Below are 24049 nucleotides of genomic sequence, written 5' to 3' on the forward strand. Positions count from 1 at the left end.
TAGCCCAAGTCCCCTTCCATACTTGTAGTCTCTAACGTGTATTAGTGACCATCTTCTGGGGACGTCTGTGGTTCTGGTTAAGGGCTCCTTTGTTGGGTCTGCCTGGGTTCAATCTCAGCTTTACCACACACCCTCACATAAGATCTTGCTTGGCCAAGTTACTTTATCAAAATGGGAGTTTTAACAGTATGTACCTCATAGAATTGTTGTAATGGTTAGATAAGATAATGGATGTGCAACTCTTAGCTTTGCTGATGTATGGTAAACCCTCAATAAATGTGATAGATGTATCTGCCTGGTCGTGGCTGGATCCCTCCCTTGTTGCCTGTTCCTAGTGGGTCTGTTAGTTGCATATGGCAGTGCTGTCTCCTTAGTTCTTGAGCTGTGGTTACCTCTACCACTATGAGATAAAATTATGTTAGCTTTTTTTAATTGTCCAGTAGCTAATGATTGCATGATGCTTTACACTTCACAAAATACTTAACCATGTTTCCTCTTAAATGTTGGCCAAGTTTTGGGGCTGCCTTAGTGATCCTCACATTAACCACCCGCAGGCCAAGATCCTGAATTAGAGCAGGTCGTTTTGATCTCATGACCCCTTGTCTGTCTATATCATTGTCCAGTGTGACGAGCATGCAGCTCTTCTTTTCAGTTTACCCATATCTGTTTGAGTGTCCCAAACACTCAAGTTGATGATCAAGATGCAGAACAGTGCAGGCCATTGTTATCCACAACCCTAGTAGTTGGATTACCCTTCCTTAGGAAGAGCGCCTCTCAGCAAACTGTCCCCTGTATTAGCACCATCAGAGTTCAGCGCTTGAAATGTATCTTTTGAGAGTAAGCTGCTGTTCTCTAAACCTCTACTCAAAATTGCACTTTTTTTTTTTTTTTGCGATACGCAGGCCTCTCACCGTTGTGGCCTCTCCCGTTGCGGAGCACAGGCTCCGGACGCGCAGGCTCAGCGGCCATGGCTCACGGGCCCAGCCGCTCTGTGGCATGTGGGATCCTCCCGGACCGGGGCACGAACCCGTGTCCCCTGCATCGGCAGGCGGACTCTCAACCACTGCGCCACCAGGGAAGTCCCCCAAAATTACACATTTATCCATTCCTCATTTTGTTTGTTCATTGATCCATTTGGGTAAGGTTCTTCAAGTATTTATGAAGTGCCAAGACCTGGCTGTTTGTTGGGAATTCAAAGTTGAAGGAGATACGGTGCCTGCCCACACGTGAGCTTATGCTTTAGAAGGGAGACAGAAAAGGTCATCAGTATGTGCTTCTCGGAATGCTGAGCCCGAAGGATTCGTGTGGCACTGTGGGGTTGCAGAGGAGGGCCAGCCACATCAGACTGGAGGTAGAGGGAGCAGGTTTCCTGGAGGAGGTGATTCTTGAAGAGAACTTCGTAGGAGGAATGAAAGTTCGACCAAGGAGGTTGGGAAATGAAAGGCGTCATAATAAGCTGTTGGCTCTAAATGCCATCTCAGTCTGTTTGGACTGCTGTAACAAAACACCACAGACTGTGTGGTTTATAAGCAGCAGAAACTTATTTCTTACAGTTCTGATGGCTGAGAAATCCAAGATCAAGGTGTCAGCAGATTCAATATATGATGAGAGCCCACTTTCTGGTTCATAGATAGCTGTCATTTTGCTGTGTCCTCACGGGGCAGAAGAGGCAAGGGGTCTCTCTGGGACCTCTTTTATAAGGGCACTAATCCCATTCATGAGGGCTCCAAAGGCCCCACCTTCAGACACCATCACTTTGGGGGATAGGTTTCAACATAGGAATTGGGGGTTGGGGGAGACACCAACCTTCAGTCCATAGCAAATGCCTTCCTACCACTAAGTTAGCATCTTCAGTTATGGTGTTCACAAGCTTGAGGGAAAGCAGCGTTGCACCTTGTGCTACTTGTATGACTTCTTGAGTGCCATGGCATCAAGCTAGATGATTCTGTGCATTCTCCATCTGAAAGCTTCTCCGGTGCTGCCTGCTTCACACAGGTTTGATGATGGAACACTGGGTCACGTGAGGAGTGTTGAGGATCCTGGTTGGAACCGAAGGGGGCAGAAGGGGGATTTTAGAGGGCACAAAATTCACATCTTGCCCAGTTCACACTTCAACCCACAGGGTGACCTGTTCACGCCCACACCCTTTTTACCATGTGCCCTAGACTCAGGGACAGTACCATTTAGTGAATGCCTTCCCATTGTTGTGTTAGTTATATGGTCTCTTATATGTCAGTTGCACGGGAGCTTAGTTTGGTAGAATTCTGACAGATGGAGCAAGTACAGCGCTCAAGTACAAAACACAGTTATCTCATGTGATGAGCATTATAATAGGAAAGTGACTAAGTAGAGAGGGTAGGGGCAACCTCAGAGGAGAGTGACCGTTGAACCACGCGAGATCGAATTCTGTCTTTTAAAGGTAGTCCGCTCGCTCACTCGCTCTCTTGCTTGAACTTGCACGCTCAGTAAACCGTTATCAAGTTAATATCATGTACCAGGCCCTAAGCTGTGTGTTAGGAAGAGAACTAGAAGTCACAATCCCTGCCCTCGAGATGTCATCATTTCGTGGAGAGCGCAGAGGGAGCAGATAATCAGAGGTCAGTGTGATGGATGTCATGACAGGGTTCTTTGGGCATCTTATCTGGATAGGCAGTGTTACCAGCAGGAGATTGTCAAAGAAGGTTACTTAGATGCAGTGATAAATATGAGTGTCATTGTATGGAACGATTTGTACCTTTTGGGGTTCATAGACTCCAGTGAGACCTAGAACTCTGGACTCTCCCTGGGAAAATGTGCCTACACATAAAAATTTTATATACTTTCAGAAGCTTCTCTGAGTCACTAAAGCCCATCCATGAACCCCCAGCTAAGCCCTCTTGTAAGAGTTGATACTCACAGAGCATCAGGGACACAATGCCATGGAGAATACCAGTGGCTGCTTTATGTCAGTACTTGGGAGAGGAATATTTTCCGTTATCAGAGATAATGGAAAATCAAGCAAGTAGTTGTGACAATTCCAGCAGGCCTGAGAAATCCCTTAGTAATGACTTTTTCTTGCTAGTGCTGGTGACAAGTGAAAATATAAATGCAGTCAGAAATTTGGTTCAGGACAGCGTAGACTTGCTAAACTGTGAACATCAGTTCTTCACCTTAGTTTTTTAAAAAATCAGTATTTTTATTACCCTATATGTATTTTCATCTTAAAAATAAATGTCTTTCATGTGAATAAATGAAAAAAGAAAAGTTGGATTTAGAAGTATAAAAGCTGATCTTGGTCAAGGAAGTTAATCTAAAGTAAGTCAAAGGGACGGGTTCTATCATTCATTCAGAATTTGCAGGCAGGGGAGCAGTGTAGCCATAAAAAGAAAAGAAATCAGAGCTAGTCACCAAAGAATAGAACAAAGAGATGAGGAGCAGAGAAAAGCTGAAAACCCTCCTCTGTTTTCATATTTTTCATGGCCTCTGTTCAAAAGGTCCTGTGAGTCTGTGATCAAACATCTTTCCCTCCCCTCCCCTTCCCCCTCCCCCCTCCCCTCCCCCTTTCAGCTGAGGATACCTGTTTATTTTTACACTTCCTTTCCTCCCCCATCTCCCAGCTCATCCCAGACTGCATCCCATAGGCAAAGCTGTGAAGAATCCGTCTGGCCTGGTCCTTAGAGTTTCTTGTTCTTCCTACCATCCCTTCAAGAGAGTAGGGCAAAGACCTGGTTTGTGCAGATCTAGGAGCTAAAGTGTGTGTCAGGGAGCGGGGAGAATTCTCACTTAGCCTGTACCAACCAGAGCCGAGCGCCCCCATGCCTTGGCTGGGGCGGGTGGTGGGAAGCATGGTGCCTTCTGGGAATACATCCCACTCCCCACTGCACCTTCCTCTTCGGTGTTGCACCTACAGAAGTCCCTTCTCCTAAGGTCTGTGCCCCTTGCACTGGCATTCTTTTTTTTTTTTAATTAAAATTTTTTTTTTTGGCTGCGCCACGCGGGATCCTAGTTCCCCGACCAGGGATCGAACCTGCGCCCCCTGCCTTGGCAGCACAGAGTCCTAACCGCTGGACCGCCAGGGAAGTCCTCGGGCATTCGTTCCTCACCCATCCTCTCATCACTTTCAGGAACATCCCTGGGTCTGACTCTCTCATCCTCCTGACAAGGAAATGCATTTTATCTTTGACTCCAGTAACCATGCTCTCCACACTGCGCCATGCCAGCGGCAGGGCAGCATCTTATGACCCTTGTCCATGGTCACTGTCCTCTAGCCAGAGACCACCAGGAACACACCTGTAGTTGAGTAAGTTGGGTTTATTGCTTTTGGTATAGTGATGGAGCCCTCGCACCATGGGGAGCCTCACAGCAGCTCAGTACAAGAAGGTGACAGAAGAAAGGACATCCCAGACTTGGGTTTGTGTTTGGTGACTTTGGGGAGGTTTTCAAGTAGCAGGGCTTTGCTCTAGATCAGGAAACTGGGCAACTCTGTGACGATATCTTAAATCTTATCTATAGGGAGAGGAGCAAAGCCAAAGTTGTCACTGGGAAAGAAGCAGCAGTCGCTACTCACTCGCTGGGCTTTCTGGTATTCTCTGCCGTGACCAATGTTTATGCTTTGTCTGTGTTCAGATATGACTTCCGAGTGGCCGTGTCTTTGTGTTGTCCCACCACAGTCACAGAGTGGCCTTATCTGATGTTGATTTTTCGCAGCATCAGTGACATTTAACAGGAGAACACAAGGCCCAGCCTGAGTGCCAGGCCAGCTCCCAGGTGTTAGGGGCTGCTTCTCCCTTGCTCCGTCTTCCCTGCTCTGAACTGCCCCACTTCAGAGATCAGCCTCCTCGATCAAAGCCTCCACCTGCTTCCTCCTCGACCGCCTGCCTGCTCCCTTCACTCCTGTGAAGGCTTGTCCTCGGCCCCTCCGTGTTGCCCGCTTATCAGCTCCTCTCTTGGAGCACTCCTTTCCCTAACCAGACAGACGCCCTGTGGAGAAGGGCTGTTTTGCGTGTGTGCTGACGGCAGCCCACAACACCTCTCCTCCCTCCCTCCTGGTGTCTCCTATGCCGATCTCTTCCCCTGGTGGGCAGAGGGGGCGTCATTCGCTGTTCTCCTCTCAGGTTTCTCTTCTTTTAATTTAAAAATTGTTTTTTTTAATTTATGTTTTTAATTTAAAAATTAAAAAAAATTGTTTTGGCCGCACTGCGCAGCATGTGGGGATCCCAGTTCCCCGACCAGGGATCTAGCCTGTGGGCCACACCGCACCACCCTCCCACCTCCCCACGGTGGCAGTGCGGAGTCCCAACCACCAGACCAGACCGCCAGGGAAGTCCCCCCCACCCCCTCCACTCAGATTTCTGAGCACTTTGGCAGGAAGGCCTAAAACCATAAACATATGTTTTTCTACCCTCAGCAGCACAAAGCTGCCTGGCAATTCCTCTTTTCATAACTTGCTTATTCCCTGTTGCAACCCCTAAAGCCATTTTTCCAACAGTTTTCAGGCCGCCAAGGAACCTCCCCTTCCAGAAGATGGTCGGAACCCCCACTCTACGGAGATGATAGAAGGCATCTCATTTTGTCTACCTCAGCTACCTTATTTTCCCTGCTCTAATTTTTTTCTAAATTTCCACCCATCTTCTTTCCCGTGATCCTCTCTGGAAGGAGGAAGGCTCGATCCTGTTGTAGCCTAAACCCTCCACGCACGCTCCTGATCCCTCGCCCCTTCTCCATAGCCCCTCACCTTGCCGACTTCCCCAGCCAGGCAGCCTCTTCAGCCTGACTCCTTCCTTTCGAGATGAAATTCCAAGGAGGCGGTCTTGCCTGTTTGTGCACTTCCTTCACATGCGCTTACACCTCAACACTCGCCTTCCCATCGTGGTATCCGCAGCACTTCCTCCTAGGCTCTTCATCTTGGTGAACTGGACAGCGTCAGACAGCCTTTGCCCTTGACTCTCCCGAGTCAGTGCCCTCCACCTTCTCCTGGCTTGTGTTGGTTTCACTGCTTAGTCATCTCTTTGGTAGGTTTCCTCAGGACTCTGATCCCCTCCCTCTTCCTCCTTCTTTCTATGTTTTCTCTTCCTAGTTCCCTTTCTGTCCTGCTTCCCTTCAACAATCTCATCCACTCCCAAACTTGAGTAGTTCACAGATTTATCTCTGTCCTTGGCCTTTGTCCAGAGCCCTAGCTCTTTATTTCTAGCTGCTTGCTAAACATCTCTAGCATGACGTGTTATCAGTACTGAAACATCAGTTGTCTGAAACCAGGTTCATCATTCTCAGCAGAACCAGTTTTTTTGTCCCCTTTAATGGCTTTTCCATTCTCTTTCACCCACAGATCTGGGATTTGATCTGTCATCTTTGACAGTCAAATCGCATGGGTTCTCTACCTTTGCTTTCTCTCTTGCATGTGGCCTCATCTTGGGGGAGCTCACCACGTTAGACTTACGCTGTTATGGAGCTATCACCTTGTCATTTAAGGGCAGGGCATCGGTCTTACTCACCACTGCTTGCCCCTTAGTGTCTGCCACAGTGCCTTACCCAAAGCAGACCCTCACTGTTTGTTGAGTGGTTGTCTATAAATTAAGCATTTTAATGCTTTACTTGCATTTCATGAACTGTTTGTCATTGAACATATTTCTTGTCATTAGTTCTTTAAATACTTTTATTCTTAACCAAGCAAGCACCAGAGTAAAGTTTCATACCCAGAACTTCAACTCTGGTACTTATGCTGTTTTTCAGGAAGAGCAGTTAGGTAAGGGTACATAGGTTGGTCAGGAGGTGTTAATTTCACCTTCCTTCTTGAGAGCCGGGTATAATACATACGGTTATTACGTTTTCACGGCAATTTTAGATAACTTCCATCTCCTTTTATACATTGATTTTTCTGCTTTTTTGCTTCTTTATTTTTTAACAGGTTTTCAAAATGGAAACTATCACTGTGACATAAGATGCTATTGATAGTACATCAGTATGGTTCAGCTATTCCCCTGCCCAGCAGAGTGTAGCTGCTCTGTGCACAGCCCTGTAATACATATTAGTTACACAGACATTAGAGAAGCCCTTCCCATCCATATGTATGTGCATGGCCCGCGGAAGTTAATAATGCCGTATATCACATGCACGTAGAATGTAAAACGTACTTCAGAATGACAGCAGGCTCATATAAAATGAATATTGGCTTATGACGAGAGGAAAGCTAGGGAAAGATTTTTGTCCTTTCAAACCTGCTCTTTACTGAATTATTTGTTTCTGTGTCTCAGTATCCCAGACTCACATTCTGCCCCCCCCCCTTTTTTTTTTTTTTGTCAATATTATGCTCCTCTCACCAGCCACCTTGCTTCACTTCAGCCACATGGATAACAAAAGAACCCCTTTGGAGAAATGAAAGATGGCAATTATACATTGGTATTCATGTTACAGGAGTCACACTGCCATCCTCAGGGAGTTTCACAATGAATATCCAGTATTAATTGCCACAGTAACTGTGTGTCTGACCTTGCTGAAGTGTAATACATCAGTTTTACATAGTAAAATTATTTGCCACTAAGAGATTTAGACAGGATGATCTTAAAATTATATTGCTGTTTAGAATGACTAGTAATTTTTGTTTTTAAGAAGATCTTGGGGGACTCAAATGACTAGGTCACTACATTTTCTTAGGAATCAGCACACCGGGAGTTGAAATCATCATTTTCCCACTGATTTGGTTGGCAATTACGACAAGGATAGTGCCTTCCTATTCTTACGGAAGGTGAATAAATACATCGGCATCTCTGATAAATCTATGGAACTGATAATAAGGCACGAGGACATAGTACTTTTTATCCAACAGGGGGGGCGGGAAAATGTTCTTTTTGTGTGTTTGTACCTAATTGAGGTAGGGTTTTCTGCCAGGAGCAGAAACACAGAAGCATGCTAGGAACCCTAGGACGTGTTTCCCTTTTTAAAGAGGCAACATAATTTTTAAGGTGAAGCCTCTTTGCTATCAACTTTTCTTGCTTCAGTCTTTTGCTCAGATCCTCAGAAATACAGAAGGTAAATATTTTTACATGGGTTTCTCCCTACCCCCTCCGCCCCTACCTGCCTCTGGTTGGACGCCACCCATCAGGAGAATTTCACACTCCACACTCTGGAAGTGTTTGTCACTTGGGTGTCACTTGGGTCGGCTCTACACTGCTGGGTCAGCAGTGAGCCCGACTCTGACAGAGCCACGTCAGCGGGCCGTGTTAGGCTCTGGGCTGTGGAAGCTGTGTGTGCAGAAATGAATGATTGTTCAGCCTTCTCTCCGTGTTAAAAGGGACCGCGGTGAAGAAAGTCAGTGCATTCACCCGTGACATCCGAATTTCAGTCTAGATGAGATTCTAACTAGAGATCCGTTTTTGCTTGTATTCTGGCAAACCAAGTACATGATAAATATGAAGGCCACCTCAAGTTTGGGAGTGAAACATGAACTGAATGATAGAATGAGTAGTTTTTTTCCCACCTTAAAATAAGGCTGTGATGTAAATGAATATGATACGTATCTGCTACATCTACTTAATATGGCTTGCTGATTGTTTTAGTGTTTAAATGATGTTTTATATGATTTTCTAATTTTAATATAGTGGCAGTTTAAGAAGTATTAACCAGGTAAAAGAGAGTATAGCACACATGGAATTAGTATATTGTGTTTTTGAGACTTTGAACTTTGGATTTCTTAATTCACATCACAGGTAGTTTTAAAAATGAACTCTGAATCCCATCCCCACTTTCTTCTTTTTTTCCAGTTTCCTTTAAAGTATTTATGTCTTTCTAATGCTTTATGTATCCATACAACTTGAGCCTGGACCCTGTACCATTAGAGGGAGATTCTTGACCAGATTCCTAATTTGTTCTGAATCTGTAAAGATATTAGGTGGGAAAGCAACTTGAGAAAGTGCAGCTTTAGTTAGCTCTTTTTTTTTTTTTTGCCTTTTAAATTTTCTCTCTGTTTTTCCTTCTTCCATCCATCACTCCCATCGGCAATGAAAGCAGGATGATGAAGTGACAACCGTTCAGGTTAAAGAGCAAGACCGGGACGTCCTGGTGCTGAAGAAAGTGCAGAGCTGCGGCCCAGCCCCCCAAGCCGGGAGCTCAGAGAGTGATTGGAGGTCAGAGTTTCCACCCAGCCCCTTGCTCCTGTTTCCTTTTCCCTGCCTTCCTCCCCTTCTCCCGCTCCATCTCACTCGCTCTCTCTGCCTCCTCTATCCCCCCCCCCCTCCCTCCCTCCCTTTTTTCTCCGCCTCTCGAGCCCAGCGTGCTAGCTGACTGCAGAGCTCTTAGCAGCCAGATGGACTGAGTTCCCAGTGAAAGGACAGAGATGGCAAGATCTTTGAGCCTTTAGGGGATGCCTTTGTTAGTAGCCGTGCACAATGGGCAGCTCCCGGCTGAGAGTCTTTGACCCTCATTTAGAGAGGAAGGATTCTGCCGCGCTTTCAGACCGAGAGCTGCCCTTGCCCACCTTCGATGTGCCTTCTTTCAAATACATTGACGAGGAGGACGAGGACGAAGAATGGAGCAGCCGTTCACAGTCGTCCACTGAGGATGACTCTGTGGACTCTCTGCTCTCCGACAGATACGTGGTCGTGTCCGGGACCCCGGAGAAGATCTTGGAGCACCTTTTGAATGACTTGCACCTGGAAGAAGTCCAGGACAAAGAAACAGGTAAGGCAGGGGGGTGTCTCCTGCTTCCAGACTCACAGCTGCGGCTGCCCTTGTCAGTTTCCAGAGGGGCAAAGCCTCCGTCTGTACTGTAGCTGAAACCAGAGTGGGCTGACCCAGCATATGCTTCTTGGGCCTCCCCCTTAGCCTCCTGCTGTTTTGTTTAAATCCAGTAAATGGACGCACGTAGATCCAAGCAGCCGCCTGGGAAGTAGCTGTACAAAGAAAATGATACGAAGGCAGATGTTCTTGTTTCGCTGGCCGTTTTTACCACATCTCACCTAAAGGCAGTTGGCGAGAGGCCAGCATTTAATAGCCAGTGTCCAGCGGGAAGGAATATGAGGGATGGGGTTACCAGCTATAGCGTGCACCTGGCTTGTGGGAAGCACTGAGCTGGGGGGAGTAGCCTCCCTGCCGAAAAGTCAACAATTAATGCAACTACTCAGCAGCTATTAGCTTAGCAGCAACTTCTGCCTTTTTCCATGTGGTTTACAAACTGCTCAGAGCAAGCCCTGCTGTGCAGGATATGACACTCATAGCGTCTCGGACCAGAAACTGTAATTCACTGAAGTCTTATCGATCAGGCTTCTTGTCCTTTCTATTTAATCTGGGAGCAAAATACCCACTTAGCTTTTTCACCCTTGCGCTTCTGGAAACACTACCATTGCATGACCTACCCAAACTTCCTTTATCACACAAGGGCAGCGCTTGCTTCTCTTAACCAAAATTTATAATTTGTTCCAGCCTGGAGCAGTTATTCCAATGAATAGGCCTCTGGCTGTAGCCTGAGTTCTGCAACTTGATGCCCTGACTAAAATGCGCTTTTTGCTGCCACCGTAGCACCTGTGATGCCGCAGTTTGCAGTGTATCAACTGCGTCAATAAAAGGCATTTTTGGTTTTATTAGTACAAGTAACTCCTTAGGTTTTTCCCATGCAGGAAGGGTTGTGAAATGACAACTTAGGTGGGAACAAGAGTTTCCTTGGGTCCCAGTAGTTTTGTCTGAACTTAATTGATGTCTGGCTCTATACTGCATTATAAAGGACATTAAGAGAAACAAAGATGTGTGAAATATGTAATAATGTTTTTATAAAAAAGCCAAAAATGACTCAATCACGCATCCTACATTAATGTTACTGTTTGATCTTGAAATTCAAATAAAAACTTTATTTTGCATATCTGTGTTTGGGGAAAAATAGGAATAGTTGTCATTTATACACAAACAAGCTAAAAGAGAAACGTATTGTTGTGGCATTTGCATGTCTATCTATTAATATTTTGTGCGTTTGAGCACTATTTCCGTGTTCTCCTTCATCAGAGATAGTCATCATGGAACTGGCCATAATTTTCTGCGTACTGGTTAGCAGACTGCTTTACACAGGTGGTTTGGACTAGATTACAGGCACGTTATCTGCCACGAAGAGGACACCTTTGAACGTGCGTAGCAGTTTGGGGGACTGAATGCGTTCTTTTTAATAGCACTGCAGTTCTATAACACAGGACTTTGTGTCTAAGTCATATTAATAAGAGTAGAAATTACTGAAGCCGGTACTAGGCCTACTTGATTTCTTTTTTCTTTCGTTCTCACTGTCATTAGTTTTTTGTGAAAGGTGGCCTAGGTACCCACTGACAAGTTAACCCTGGGAATGAGAAATCACCCTAATTCCTGTTACTAATGCCAGGAGTGGCTTCCTGCTGGGAAACAGTGTTGTACCTGGTGTCTAGTGACTGGTATTCCCGGTTTCTTCTCGATTATACCAACACTGGGATCAGATGTGTCCCTCTTGCCAGGTGCCGAGCAAAGCTAAAAGGACCACGACTCGGTGTGGCCAAAGCCGGGCAGGTAGAGCCCCGCAGGGGTCAGTCTCTCCTCATTCCTCCTCATTTCCTTAGCGTTTGCAGAGGACACATGTAAAACTTCAGATGTTTGCAGGGACGCCTGAGGGGGAAAACAGTAACAACTCTTCCTCTGATCAAAGGAGAGTTTTATGAAAATGAAAAAGTCAACTTTGGAGAGAGATTGTCGTGTAATATGATAGGGACACCTAAGTGGAAGTCACATGCAGTCCTTCCACACTTCACGAACAGCGCTTGGAGAAAATACAACAGAAGAGCCGCTGGGTGGCTTTTGTGGATAACATTTTAAAACATATAAATATAAAATCAATTTCATTTACAAATTGAAGAAAAGTGGTTATGAGTTCGTTCTAGTTTGAATACTAAATGAGTCACGTATTTAGAGTAGTTGGGGCCCCTTGTCACTGACAGCGGTGAATGTTAGTTCTTTATCCTGGTCAGGCTGGCAACCCTCACTATAAAAGGTCTACGTGTGCAGGAGTCTGAGTCGCGTAAACATATGGAAGACAGATGGAGGAAAACGAGAAGGGGCTGCAATAAACGTATACAGCAGCGTTTTTATGTTCTTGAGCGCCCCTTTTAGGGCGATGGAGCCATATGGAGCCGGGTGGAGCCATATGGTGGTTATCCACATGGCCCCAACGGCAATGAGGAAGAAAGCATTCATGGGAAGAAATAAATGGTCCTGGAGGCTGGGATGAGCCTGTTCTGGATTCTTACATTCCTGTACCCACCAGAGGCTGGGGAAGTTAACCAAGCAAGAGATGCAAGTTATTTCCCATCTCTTCCCCACAGAAGTCACTTCATTGTGAAAATGTAGGTGCAAGGCCCAATAGGCTAAGAGACCTATACTCACAAAGGACAGGTTCAGGTGATTAGTAATTGCTGTGTACATGCAAGTGGAAAAGAAGTTTACTTAATTGAATGGAATAGAAATAAGAGATACTGTATTTTTGTTATTACCCAAATCTAGAATAGAATGGAATAGCAAACAACAATTCATATAGTATTCTATCACCGTATCAAACTGAGTTTCAAAAGCAAAAAACATTATTAGAGATGCTTACAAGCAACCTACTAATGATTTTCATAAATGACTTGATCCACACAACACTTACCATGCTTATTTTCATAATCCCCTATGTGCCTACCTTTCCTCCCTGGTACTACCAGGCACAAACAGTCATCCTGGGAATATCTGGAATGAGTGGATGGATGGATGGATGAACGGATGAATGAATGAATGAATAATTCTTCATTGTTTAAAATAGAAAAACTGTTTGAGTCTGGAAACTGGATACCTATCTGTGAACGTTGAAGGACTGAAGCTGTTTTCAAAGATTACCTTTTCTTTCGAGGTTCAGGGTCTGACTTGAAGCGTTTGGAATGTTAGGGAAAAATCAAGCAGCTCTGTCTTTCATCTTCCCAGAAATAGGGCAGACGTCACTGGGCATTCCCAGCCCAGGAGAATTACAAGGAAGGCAAGAAGCAAGAAAATGTGTTGTGAATAGAGGAGCTGGAGGGGTAGAGGAGCAGGTCCCCACCACCAGCCCCGTCTCTGGAAAGGATCAAATGTGTTTTGTCTAGAGATGCTTCTATTAGGAATAACGATTTCCGTTCCGGGGGGGGTGGCCGGGGACAGCACTGTGATCAGATGGATACATAGAGAAAATCCTTCTTACTGACTTTTCTTTCTGCATCTGCATTATGATGAGTCTACCTTAGGGGAAACACAAGAGGAAATAACATTATTTGCTCCCCTTTTTTTCCCCACGTCTTGGGTTTTTATTCATCTTTTTGAAGCAAATGTGCTTATGATTACAGGTTTTCAAGAAAAAAACAAGCAGGGGATAAGGTAGTGGGAACAGGTAAAGCCTATTAGCCGATTCTTACTAGGCTTGGCCTGCTTTCTTCCAGGCATGGCTGTTTTTACCTGATGAGGTTATCGTTCAGTATACTGTGTACTCAGTGTGGAAATGCCTGCTCGTCGTGCTTTGACCACGGAAGGCGTGGATGCCTCTGTGTGGGTGGTGTACTTTCAACGGCACCTAGTAGGCTGATTACATCATGGAGAAAGTGAGTCCCTTACCTTTGTAACGAGGCAACCACCTCCGTGAAAGTACCTGGTTTATATCATAGGAGTGTCTCACTTAATAGGGTCCCAAAGCTATTCTCCATTGCCAGCTTAACGGCTTTTTTTGGAGCATTGCACTGATGGAACCTTGAGTGAAGCTAGGGCAGGCAAGCCATTTTTCATTTTCTTTTATCTTCTTTCCCGTTCCAGCACCAAGCGTATCCTAAATACGTCATACATATTTCTTGTGAAGGAAAATTAAGAATGCCTTTTTCCTGATCATTGGAAATACGGAAGGCAGTTTAGGTGAACTTCTTCCTTAATTTCCTTACCTTTTAGGATTTCTGGAAAGATGTTTGGTGCCTCTCTTCTAGGCTTTCTTTTGCAGGTGGCAAGACCTTTATAACGCTGTGGCTGCATGGCTTTTGCAGGACTAAAACTTTTGGTGGGTAGACATGGAAGTTTTTAGATGGTGGTAAGCCTCTCCATGATTTTGTGCAATTAACGTGCATGTAAAATTACCTTGGATCTATCTTTTTATTTTTGTGGTATCATGTAACACATAATAGACCAGTGGATCTTATCTGTGGCTGTATCGTTAGCAGCACATGGGGCATTTTTCAAAATATCAATGTCTGGGTCCCACCCCCGAGATCCTGGTTCAGTTGACCCGAGTTGGGGCCTAAGAGTTATGGGCTTTGAAGGCTCCCCAGATGAAGCTATATGTAGCCAGGTGTGAGAGCCACAGAACTAGGACAGTGACTTTGTCTCTCCACTTTTTTCAGAGACATATTCAAAGTGTCTAATAGTTATCAATTTGCCCCTGAGAACTACGGGCGTCATTTCTCCTTTCCTCCACCTCCCCTCCCCACTCCCTCTCCTGGTCTCTGTGTCCAGCCTCGTATCCACTGGTCCCTGCCCTAGAGCCTCTGCAGCCTGAGTTCAAAATTCACAAACATGCATTGCTGGTCCATCCACTGAAATGGTTTTGAAAAAGGGAAACAATCAGAGCGGACAGAGGTACTGGCCGCACAGCTGTTAGCTCTCAGCTCTTGGAATGAGGAGGTGACGGTATAGTGAACAAAACCCATTTGGATTTTTGCAGGGTTCCGTCACACTCCAGGGATCTCTGGGTGGTCCTTCAGTCTCACAGCCAAGAATGCTTACTTCTGTAAGAAATGATGTTCTAAGGAAGGAGAATATGCACGCAGCAGAGTAGAAAGGGTACTAAAATGAGATTCTGAAGCCTTGGGTCCCCAGATCTGGGCTCCATTAATAGACCAACCTGAGACCTTGAGCAAGTTATATGTGAGATGAGTTCTGACATATCTTTTATCACTAAAATGCTTTGATCTAAAGAGATTTATGTCAACCCCTTTCCTTTCAAAGTATGTCACAGAACCGTAGAATTCTAGACCTGGAGGAGACCTTAACCCTGCGGTCGTTTTGTGCTGACCTCACCATCACTTAGGCTTTGCACAAGGGCTTAGGTGGTTTGGCCTGACTTCATGTTGCCCTGTCTTACTGCTGTGTTTCTTCAGCCTCGCTCAGAGAGTAGTTAGAATGTTGATGGGGCAGCAGGCTTGGAATTCAAGGCTCAGTGGCCATACCCGGTGATGATTTAAGTGTGTTTGTGTATAACCTTGTCCAGTGGGAAACTTTTTAAGTTCCTTTGGGAAATTATGCTATAACATTTACAAAGAATAGCTTTGGTTTATCACCTACCAGTAATAGCCGTTTGCAGAGAGTTTTACTACCAGGCCATTTTGGGATATTCAGAAACAGTCCGTTGCTAGAGAAAAGCAGCGGTTTTCCCCCAGTGATGAAATACTCTGCATCCTGGCTCTTATACTAGCCCTCCCCCTGTAATTCCTTTACTTTTAACTTTACACACTGCTTCTGTAATAAAATACAGCAGTGCATATTTGAGCGTTCAGTTTCTATATGCGGGTGAATGAATACCGTAGAAAAATTTAATTCCTTCCTTCCGCAGATATTTTCGACCTCTCATGTAGGCACTGTTCTAGCTGTGGGGCATACAGCTGTAAACAGAATACACACAAACTCCTTACCTTCGTGGGGCTTACGTTTTAGTGGAGGGAGTCAGACAAAAAGCAAATAGGGAAAGAGTGGATGTTCGTGGTGCTAAATAACCAATCTCATTATAGACACAAATTTGGGAGAACTATATCCACATGTCTTTAAAAATGAAGAAGCTAGAGGATGTTTTAATGTGTTTAAAGTAGTATAGAGAATGAATGTGAAATGTCTGGTCCTATTCAGCAAAGTTCAGAACCAAAGGAAATAGACTTAGTTGAAAAAATAAATAAAAGGAGTTGGAAGTAGGTATAAGTATCCCTGGATGGTAATGGCGACAGCTAGGAGCCGTAGACTCTGCAATCCGTGGAAATGGTTGATGTCGGCCTTTTACCTTCTTGACCTGTGAAAGTCGCTTTCTCAGAGACAAATAACTGGACTAGGTTGCCACTTGAGGTCTTTTTCAGCTTTATGAAACTGTCAGTGTTAAATATTAGGTTAATTTTGTTTGCATACATGCTAATGAAAACATCAACGAAAGACTAAATAAATTCATTAGCACCAACTCCAGCTGCCCTGGGTGTGCCTCAGATGCAGATGAGAACCCCACTGTTCAGCGAAGGCTTGTTTTTTCAGACAAAGCGAAGGCTTGAAACAGCGATCCACGGTGACAATGAAAATCCCCAAAGTGCCATTGAGAGAGTACTAGGAGTAAAAGTGCTCATACTAGAATATTGGTTTCTGTTTTGCTTTATAATCTCTGTGCTTTTGGTTTGGTTTGGTTTGGTTTTTTGGCAGTTCCCTTAGCTTCTCTCCTAATTGCTAATGTGGAGAATGTAATGTTTTTGCTGATTGTAATTGAAGCATTGGAAGACTTTATAAATTAATACTGACTAAGTGATGAGATAATTAGAATTGTGTAGAAATTTCTTTCTCATTTGCCTCATTTATGAAATCAAAGAGTTTAGACCACATGACATCTGAGGCCCCTTCCAAATTTGAGAGCCACGATTTGACACCACTCTGTTTATCCAAACATCCTCTCCATTAGAAGGATGCTTGTACAGGATGATTATCTCCATCTAATGGACGTAGATGCTAAGGCAGAAGTTAACTAAGCTGCTTCAGAGATAGAGTGGTCATTTGAATCTGAAAGTGAACCCAGATATATTCCTAGCTTTGTCCTAGACATCATTTTTGTCTAGTGGCTAAAATCTTGGATGCAAGGCAGAACTGAAATAAAAAACCTACCGTTCGACTCTAGCTATAAACCCCAAATCAGGCGCTTCGGTAGCCACTTAAGAGGGAGCTAATCTTCAGCATAAAGACCTGCTTCTTGGTTTCCACCTGTGAGCAAGGCGGCCACTGGGTGGGCCAACTGCTTCAAGAAGGTTACACAAAAAAGGGGGTGTGGGGGAAGAGGTCCTAGTTGCAGTTGCTGTATCAGACCACTCACGTCAGACAATGTTAAAAATCAGATTATGACTGTGAGTTTCGTTTGAGGCGTTCATCGTCTGAACGAATCTATTCACACCACCTTTGAACATGTGATACTATATATGATAACAAGGGATGCTTTTACACTGCCAGTAGATTGTGGGTTAATTAATACTCTTGTTGGTAATGAAGCAAGGTGAAATGCAGTGAGAGAGATGAAGCATAAGGTCATTAGTGTACACTGATTAATAGTGAAAATGTGGAAGTTTTCATTACAGCATAACCAATGGGCAAAAGAAGATGTTTAATGGGTAAAGATGTAAGGAGGAGTACAGCCTACTTTTCAGGGATACCGTCCCCATTTCGAACGAGACTGGATCATCGGAGTGCATTTATTAAATCGCATCATTTTCATGTTTACTCCACATGATGTCTTCCAGTACGTAAAGTTCAACTCTAAGTCTAGAGCACCCTAGAAACAAACTGAAATATTGTAGGGCTGTGAGAAATTAATTTCAGGAGGATCTGAAGATAGGAAATGGAAAATGAAATACACAAGGGGCGAGAATTACCTCAGAAATTAGATCTTTAGTCTCCTGACTATAAGGATTTTGAAAAACTTGTGCATCTTAAGAAGAGTTTTTAGACTTTCTTCTTTGAATACTTCTAAGGAAAATATCAACAACTTTCTGATGGGCTAGAGGGGAGGCTGTGTCCTAGAGTTGGGAAGTGAGATAGAGGATCTTTGAAAGTTTCCTTCACACATTATATTCTAGATGAAATACACATGTGACTTCTTGTTTCTGTGAAGTCTGTCCTGGTGGTGATGTCCTCAACCCCCCAAACCGTGAGGGTTTTCCTATGTAAACTGTAGCCAGAACAGAAGGCTTAGAAATGAATGGACTTTCTCCTTTATTCACCTTGGACATTTTATTTGCTTTATTCCGCTTATTTACATTTTCTTTGCTTCCCCTAAAATGCTTTTCCTCCAACTCAGGCGCTCAATTTGGTACTCATCTTTTTAGGTAGACAACTGTGGGGAACCTTAGGTATTTCTTTCTTTGTAGTTCAGTAAATTTCTAATTTCCTAGAATGGCTGGTGGATAAATTATTACAAATAACAAAATACTCTGGTACACTGAGAGTTGCCATAAATATGTACATAAATTGTCAATTTTCAAAGAATCATAATAGATAAAATTACAGTCTGTCTTTAAATGTAAAATATAAAGGCCCTTTCTAATAAGTCACAAAGTTCATGTAGAATAGTCTTCGGTTTTATAATTACATGAATAAGATATTGGCTTAAATCTTTATAGTCTCTTTGACATAGGGTGAAGGTTCCCTTTTTTTTTTTTGTAATTTTTAAAAATATATTTTTTAATTTATTTTGGTTGCTCCGGGTCTCAGTTGTGGCAGGTGGGCTCCTCAGTTGCGGCATGCATGTGGGATCTAGTTCCCTGACCAGGGATCGAACCCAGGCCCCTTGCACTGGGAGCACGGAGCCGTATCCACTGTGCCACCAGGGAAGTCCCGAAAGGTTGCTTTTTAAACACAAATCCAGTATAACTTGTAGTTTTTCTCATAAAGATGCGTTTGAGAAAGGTAATAGCTTTGTTTAGTTTTCCCTTTATATTTTGTCTCTCTAATATATACCCCTTAAGAACAAAGGCTGCTACTTCTATTTTTCTATCTATAGTTCTATAATCTATAATTTCTGTAGCACAATTTCTCAGTTGGGTGCTGATTTTTGTTCTTATAAATTTCTTCTTTTTTTGTTCTTTTTAAAAGGAAAATGGATTTTTATTTCTTTAAAAAGAAAATGCTATTCTTAACTCTTAAAGTTTTAAAAATGACCATATTTTCTCAGTGAATTTGGGGTCCACTGGCATATTTAATATTGTACTTTAGTAGAAACACTTGTGGTTTTGCCAGCATCCCGCTGTATTTCCAGAAACTTGTTTAAATGTGTGATGTGAGTCAGGTATTTTTGGAGCAGCGAATTGAAAGAAGCAACACATTCTGAAATTTCTGGAGACAAGATACTGTGTCAAAAGTCAGTTTGACAATCGAGTAATTTTAGCAGAATCATAGTTTTAATGTAACATCAGCACATGAAATTACTCGAGACTGTGTTTAAGACAATTCAAAGGATGAAAAAACTCTCTTCTCTCTCTCCCTCTGTTTCTCTCCCTCAGAGATCTTGTGTGTCATCTCTCCAGTTGATGGATTTAAAGTGAGATTATCAGATGTTCTTGTCTGTATTTTTTAATGCTGTGACATCATCCTCAGTCAAAAATTTAGCATCCTGTCGGAAAATGGGGAAAAAAGTGATTTTTCTATATAAGAGTATGTATTTCAGACAGCCTTGTAAGTGTGAGGAAGGGATGCTAGTAAATGGCAATTGTTGATTATAATCGCTCCATGTTAATCTCTCACAGCATGTTTCAGTCAAATTACGGCCTCATGTAAAGGGTGCAATGGCACAGAATTGCTGTAATTGACAAGCACATGTCTAAAAGGAATGTTCTTCAAGTGGGAGAATTTTTGCCTTTAACATACCTATAATTGAGCTTTTCCTCATTTCTTTTTGCAGTCTTTCTCATTATAACCTTCCCCTCCCATTTCCCATTATCCTCATTTTTTGCCCTTGGGGCTTTCTCGCTCTACAATTGAAACCATTCTTTTCATTCTGTTTGCAGCTTTTTTGCCTTGTGCTTAAGGCTGCTATTAGGCTGGCCGTCCTTCCCCCAAATCTCAGAAATAAATATGAAATTAGACAGAATTGGTAGGTATGTGTGAACGGAAAGTGTGGTGGAAAACTAAAATACCTTGTTGTAATCCCCAGAATATCTTGCTGTAATCTAAATAGCGACAGAAAATTACTTTCAGAGCCATCCTGTATCCTTTTCTGCTTCAGACTTATCCTTCTTTTCAGCATTCAGGATACTTGGTCAGTCTTCTAAGTTTTAAATCTTTTAATCCTGTAAATGAGCTTCACTTAGTGTGAAGATGAAAAGCATCAGTTAAAATTGCCCATCTCATGCCTGGTTGGATATTTCTGCCTAAATTCTCAGTCTAAAAGTGAACAGGGTTTTAGGTGAGTGGCTGTATATATCAGGGCTCATGATGGTAGTTCTAATATTAAAGCATCTGGTGTTTTCCTTCTTGCTACATCCCTTTGAATGTGCCTTAAATAGACTTGTTATGAAGAAAGATTTACATAGTACATAGAGCAAGTTAGGTTTTCCCCCCAAATTTTCTTCCTGTCTTGCTTGATATCACATAGTTTGTTTTTGTGTAGCAGGCTTATAGATATCATAAATCCAGTGTCATGATTTTGTTAAGAAAGAAAAGAACAGGGTGGAGATATTCTCATCCTAATTTTGGATCTTTTCCCAAGAATTGAACGTACGAAATGTGACTCCTTGTGTCTTAGTTCAGTTTGATCTGAATTTGAAGGCATTGCAAAGTCGTTTTCATTTACCACTGATGACTTTTGTAGAAAGACTGTAGTAAGCTCAAGTTCTGCCAGTGCTGATCGGCATGTTGTGAGTGCGTATCTCAGAATTATTATGACAGTTTACACTATTTGACAGTCTTCTGGGGAGGTTGTTTGTTCTTTTAAAAAATAATCAAAAACATAAAAGGCAAATGGGTCTTCATCAGCACATTCTACAAATCCACAGTAATGAGGTCAGGATAAATTCACAACACTCATCTCTCCTTAAATGGACGTTTCCTGCTTACGATAGCTGAGAAACTTGAGAACAAGACCACATTACCGATCATGTGTTTGAGTTCCTGAAAATTTTCTGTGTGTATATATTATTTGTGATTAGGCATGGCTGCATACAACAGAAAATCTCAAACAGTGACATAAACAGGTATACGTATACTTCTCTCTCATGTGAAAATAAAAATAAAGAAGTGCAGTCCAGAGCTGGTGAGGCCCCTCTGAAATCAGCCAGGAGTGAGGTTCCTTCCAGCTCTTTGCTCCAGTGTCCCTAGAGTCTGACCTGCATCCCACGAACCAAAGTGAATATAGCATCACAGTCCAGGTAGCAGGATGGAGCTAGTTAAGAACATACCTGTTCATCACACCTGGCTTCTGCTTCTTTCTCATGGACCAAAACTTAGTTGTGGCCACATCTAGCTTACAAGTAAGACTGGGAAATGTATTGTTTGGTTTGGTTTGGTTTTAAGCTATCTGGAGAGCAGTATGCCCAAGAAAAACCAAAGTTTGGTTCCTAAAGAAGAGGAAAATAGCATGAAATTTTATGAATGGAAGCTTATGTTAATTTGTTTTGATACTTTAGACCCGAGGCCATAATTATGTATTTCTGTCCCTTCAAAGTAATATGAACACATTGTAATTTAAAGTGCTGTATAATCACTTTTTAAAAGCCTATAAAGTGGTTTGGATGAAGTCTTATATGCTTCTCAACAAGTGACTGTTGACACTAATCTCATGTATTCTTTTTTTTTAATTGATGTATAGTTGATTTTCAATGTTGTGCCAACCTCTGCTACACAGCACGGTGACTCAGTTATACACACATTCTTTTCCATTATGGTTTATCACAGGATATTGAATATAGTTCCCTGTGCTATACATTAGATAATCTCATGTATTCTTAATTCTCAAGGTTTACTTACCGGTAAGTACCTTTCTTGTGTGATTTGAGCCCCTGAATTCATGCTAGAGAATTCTGCATTTTTCACTCCAAAATTCTCCCTTCCAGGCGTTAGAAATATTCTTCATAAAATAAATTTGACGTATACCAAGAAATAGTTCATGTCATATGGCTTTGAAGAAGTTTTTTTAACAATATCACAAATTAAATTTGTTCTTTTAAGAGTAGGTTATAGTATACAATTTTATATAATTATATTATTGTACTCTTGGTGATATTTCAGAACTCATATGTACCCATTACATACCTGTGTGAGCCAAATCACCGTGAATCATGCTAACAGAAAGGCTTAAGGATGTTCGTAGGCTTGTAAGTAGTACATTTAATGTAAAACAAAACTGACTTCTTAGAACCATTTGAGACAAGGGATATGTATGAGCACCTTTAGCCAAAAGGCAAAAATATCTTGGCCAGTGACAGTTGGTACATGTTTAATGGTCTTTTGATCCAGATGTTGGGCTGACAGGTGATAACTGAGGTGAGGGATAGCCAAGACTTAGACATGCAAGTCACTTCTTTTGATTTGGGAAAGAGTGAACAAAATGTAATGTGACTAATGGTTTTCAGTATCTACAGTGTCTAATACGGAGAAGTTTATATAGAAGAAAAGGAAGAGTTTTATGGTTTGACCTTTTAAAAAAATTGTTTTCCTTTCTTCCTTTACATTTCAATTCTTAAAAATATAAATATGTATAATTGGTTGTTAAAATATCTTAAAAACATTATGAATCTGTGGACTGTCTGAATCCTTCCATGTGATTGTCATTTCCATTTTTAGAAAAGTAAATTGGCTGATCTCTTATAGCTATTTGCTATTGCCAGGTGTTTGCTAGAAAATAAAAACAAAATAACAAAATTTGAGTAGGAATAAAGGAACTGTAGCATGCGCATAGGTGGAAAAAGACGCCATAGGGCCATCTTTGGCAATTCAAGGCCAGTAAAAAGACCAAGTTCCCGTATCTATGATGCTTTTCCCTGTCCAAACCCAGGATTCCATGACTTTCCTGTACTTCCTTTCCTCTCACCCCTGACATGGACGGTTTGTATCCACACCCTCAGGAGAACATTGTGCAGTGAGAGCCATTGCTGTGGCTCAGCACGCCTTGGGACCTAGACCCCTTCCGACATTAACCCGGTGGTTATTCTCTGTACTTATCTCAGTCTCAGTGTCATCATCCTGCTAAAGATAAGACCTACCTTCTAAGGTGGTTTTGAGGAACACAGATCATGTGGGTGACGCTTGTGGTACAGCCCACAATATGTGGTCCATAAAGGTTGGCTGGTATGGTTATTTTCATACAGACTAGCTACTGTCTTCCCCCCCACCAGCCGACGTTTCCCCATCACCTACTGAAGCCACCACCGGCTTCCTGGGGCACGGTAAGGAATAGGTGTGGTTCAAAGCATGGTTTGGGGCTCTCTGGGGCTAAAACATGTGTGCTGGGTGGCAGTGGTGGGCAGGGATGGGGTATGGAGGTTCACTCAGACATTCACATGGGTGGAATATTCATCAGGCTGGAGCTTGTAGACTGCCCGTTGTGGTCCTTGAACGATCTCACCAGTCAAATTCCAATTCCTTGCAAAAGCTGAGACTTTATCTTACAACTTTGTCTTCACCAGAGCAGAGAGCCCTGTGCTCAGCCCTAAGTAACAGGTGTTTGGTCATCCGTTTCAACCAAACCTTTCTTTGTGACCCTAAACCACAAGTCTCCCTTCCACCTGTGTGAGAAAGATAGCAGCCATGTGATATTGGAAAGAAAGAATTCTAATGACTGTTCTGGAAACCAGACACAGAGGCATGTCTGCTGTCAGTCACTGGTTGAAATACTTTTTCTAGAAATGTTTTCAAACACAGGCAGTACATTAAAGTAAATTTTCTTGTATCGGAAGTGTTCAGTTTGTGTAAGATCTTGTGCCACATTGCTTAGAAAGAGCCTTAGTTGTGTTTCCTTTAAATGAGTAAGTTTGCAGAATAGATTTTTAATTCTTAGGTTTAAAATAGGCGATTGACTATCCATTGCTAAACTTTATTTAAAATAACTTCTCTCTAGTGTCAATAAAATTTCTTTTAACCAGAAACAAAAGTAAATTAGTAAATAAATAAAATTTTACTTGTCTGAAATTCAGCACTAATGATTCACAATGACCAAGGGAAAAAAAAATTAACACTCAGAATGGTGATATATTTCAAGTTTTGAAAGAAAGCTGACAATAGAGATTCTTCTTAGTGCTCAGGAGATAAAAATATCATACCTTGTTTTAAGTTGAGTCAAGTATTAGAGTTATTGCTTGGAATAGCC

General features: G+C 42.7%; 1 protein-coding gene across 5 annotated transcripts in view; it reads left to right on the forward strand.

Moving 5' to 3' along the window:
- RAPGEF5 (Rap guanine nucleotide exchange factor 5) overlaps positions 1-24049 on the forward strand; it is a 223346-nt gene that overhangs the window by 139646 nt on the left and 59651 nt on the right. For 4 of the 5 annotated variants that reach the window (XR_003795161.1, XM_029233224.1, XM_029233225.1 and 1 more), the window contains exons 10-11: positions 8980-9098; positions 9563-9651. Coding sequence is in view for 4 of the 5 variants with exons in the window: in XM_029233224.1 (XP_029089057.1) it covers positions 8980-9098; positions 9563-9651 (208 nt within the window). In the remaining variant the exon portion in view is untranslated. The remainder of the gene's footprint in view (positions 1-8979; positions 9099-9562; positions 9652-24049) is intronic. The other variant, XM_029233227.1, reaches the window with a different exon arrangement.

This window comes from Monodon monoceros, unplaced genomic scaffold (assembly GCF_005190385.1).
Source record: "Monodon monoceros isolate NGI ecotype Baffin Bay Population unplaced genomic scaffold, NGI_Narwhal_1 Super_Scaffold_2, whole genome shotgun sequence".
NCBI lineage: Eukaryota > Metazoa > Chordata > Mammalia > Artiodactyla > Monodontidae > Monodon > Monodon monoceros.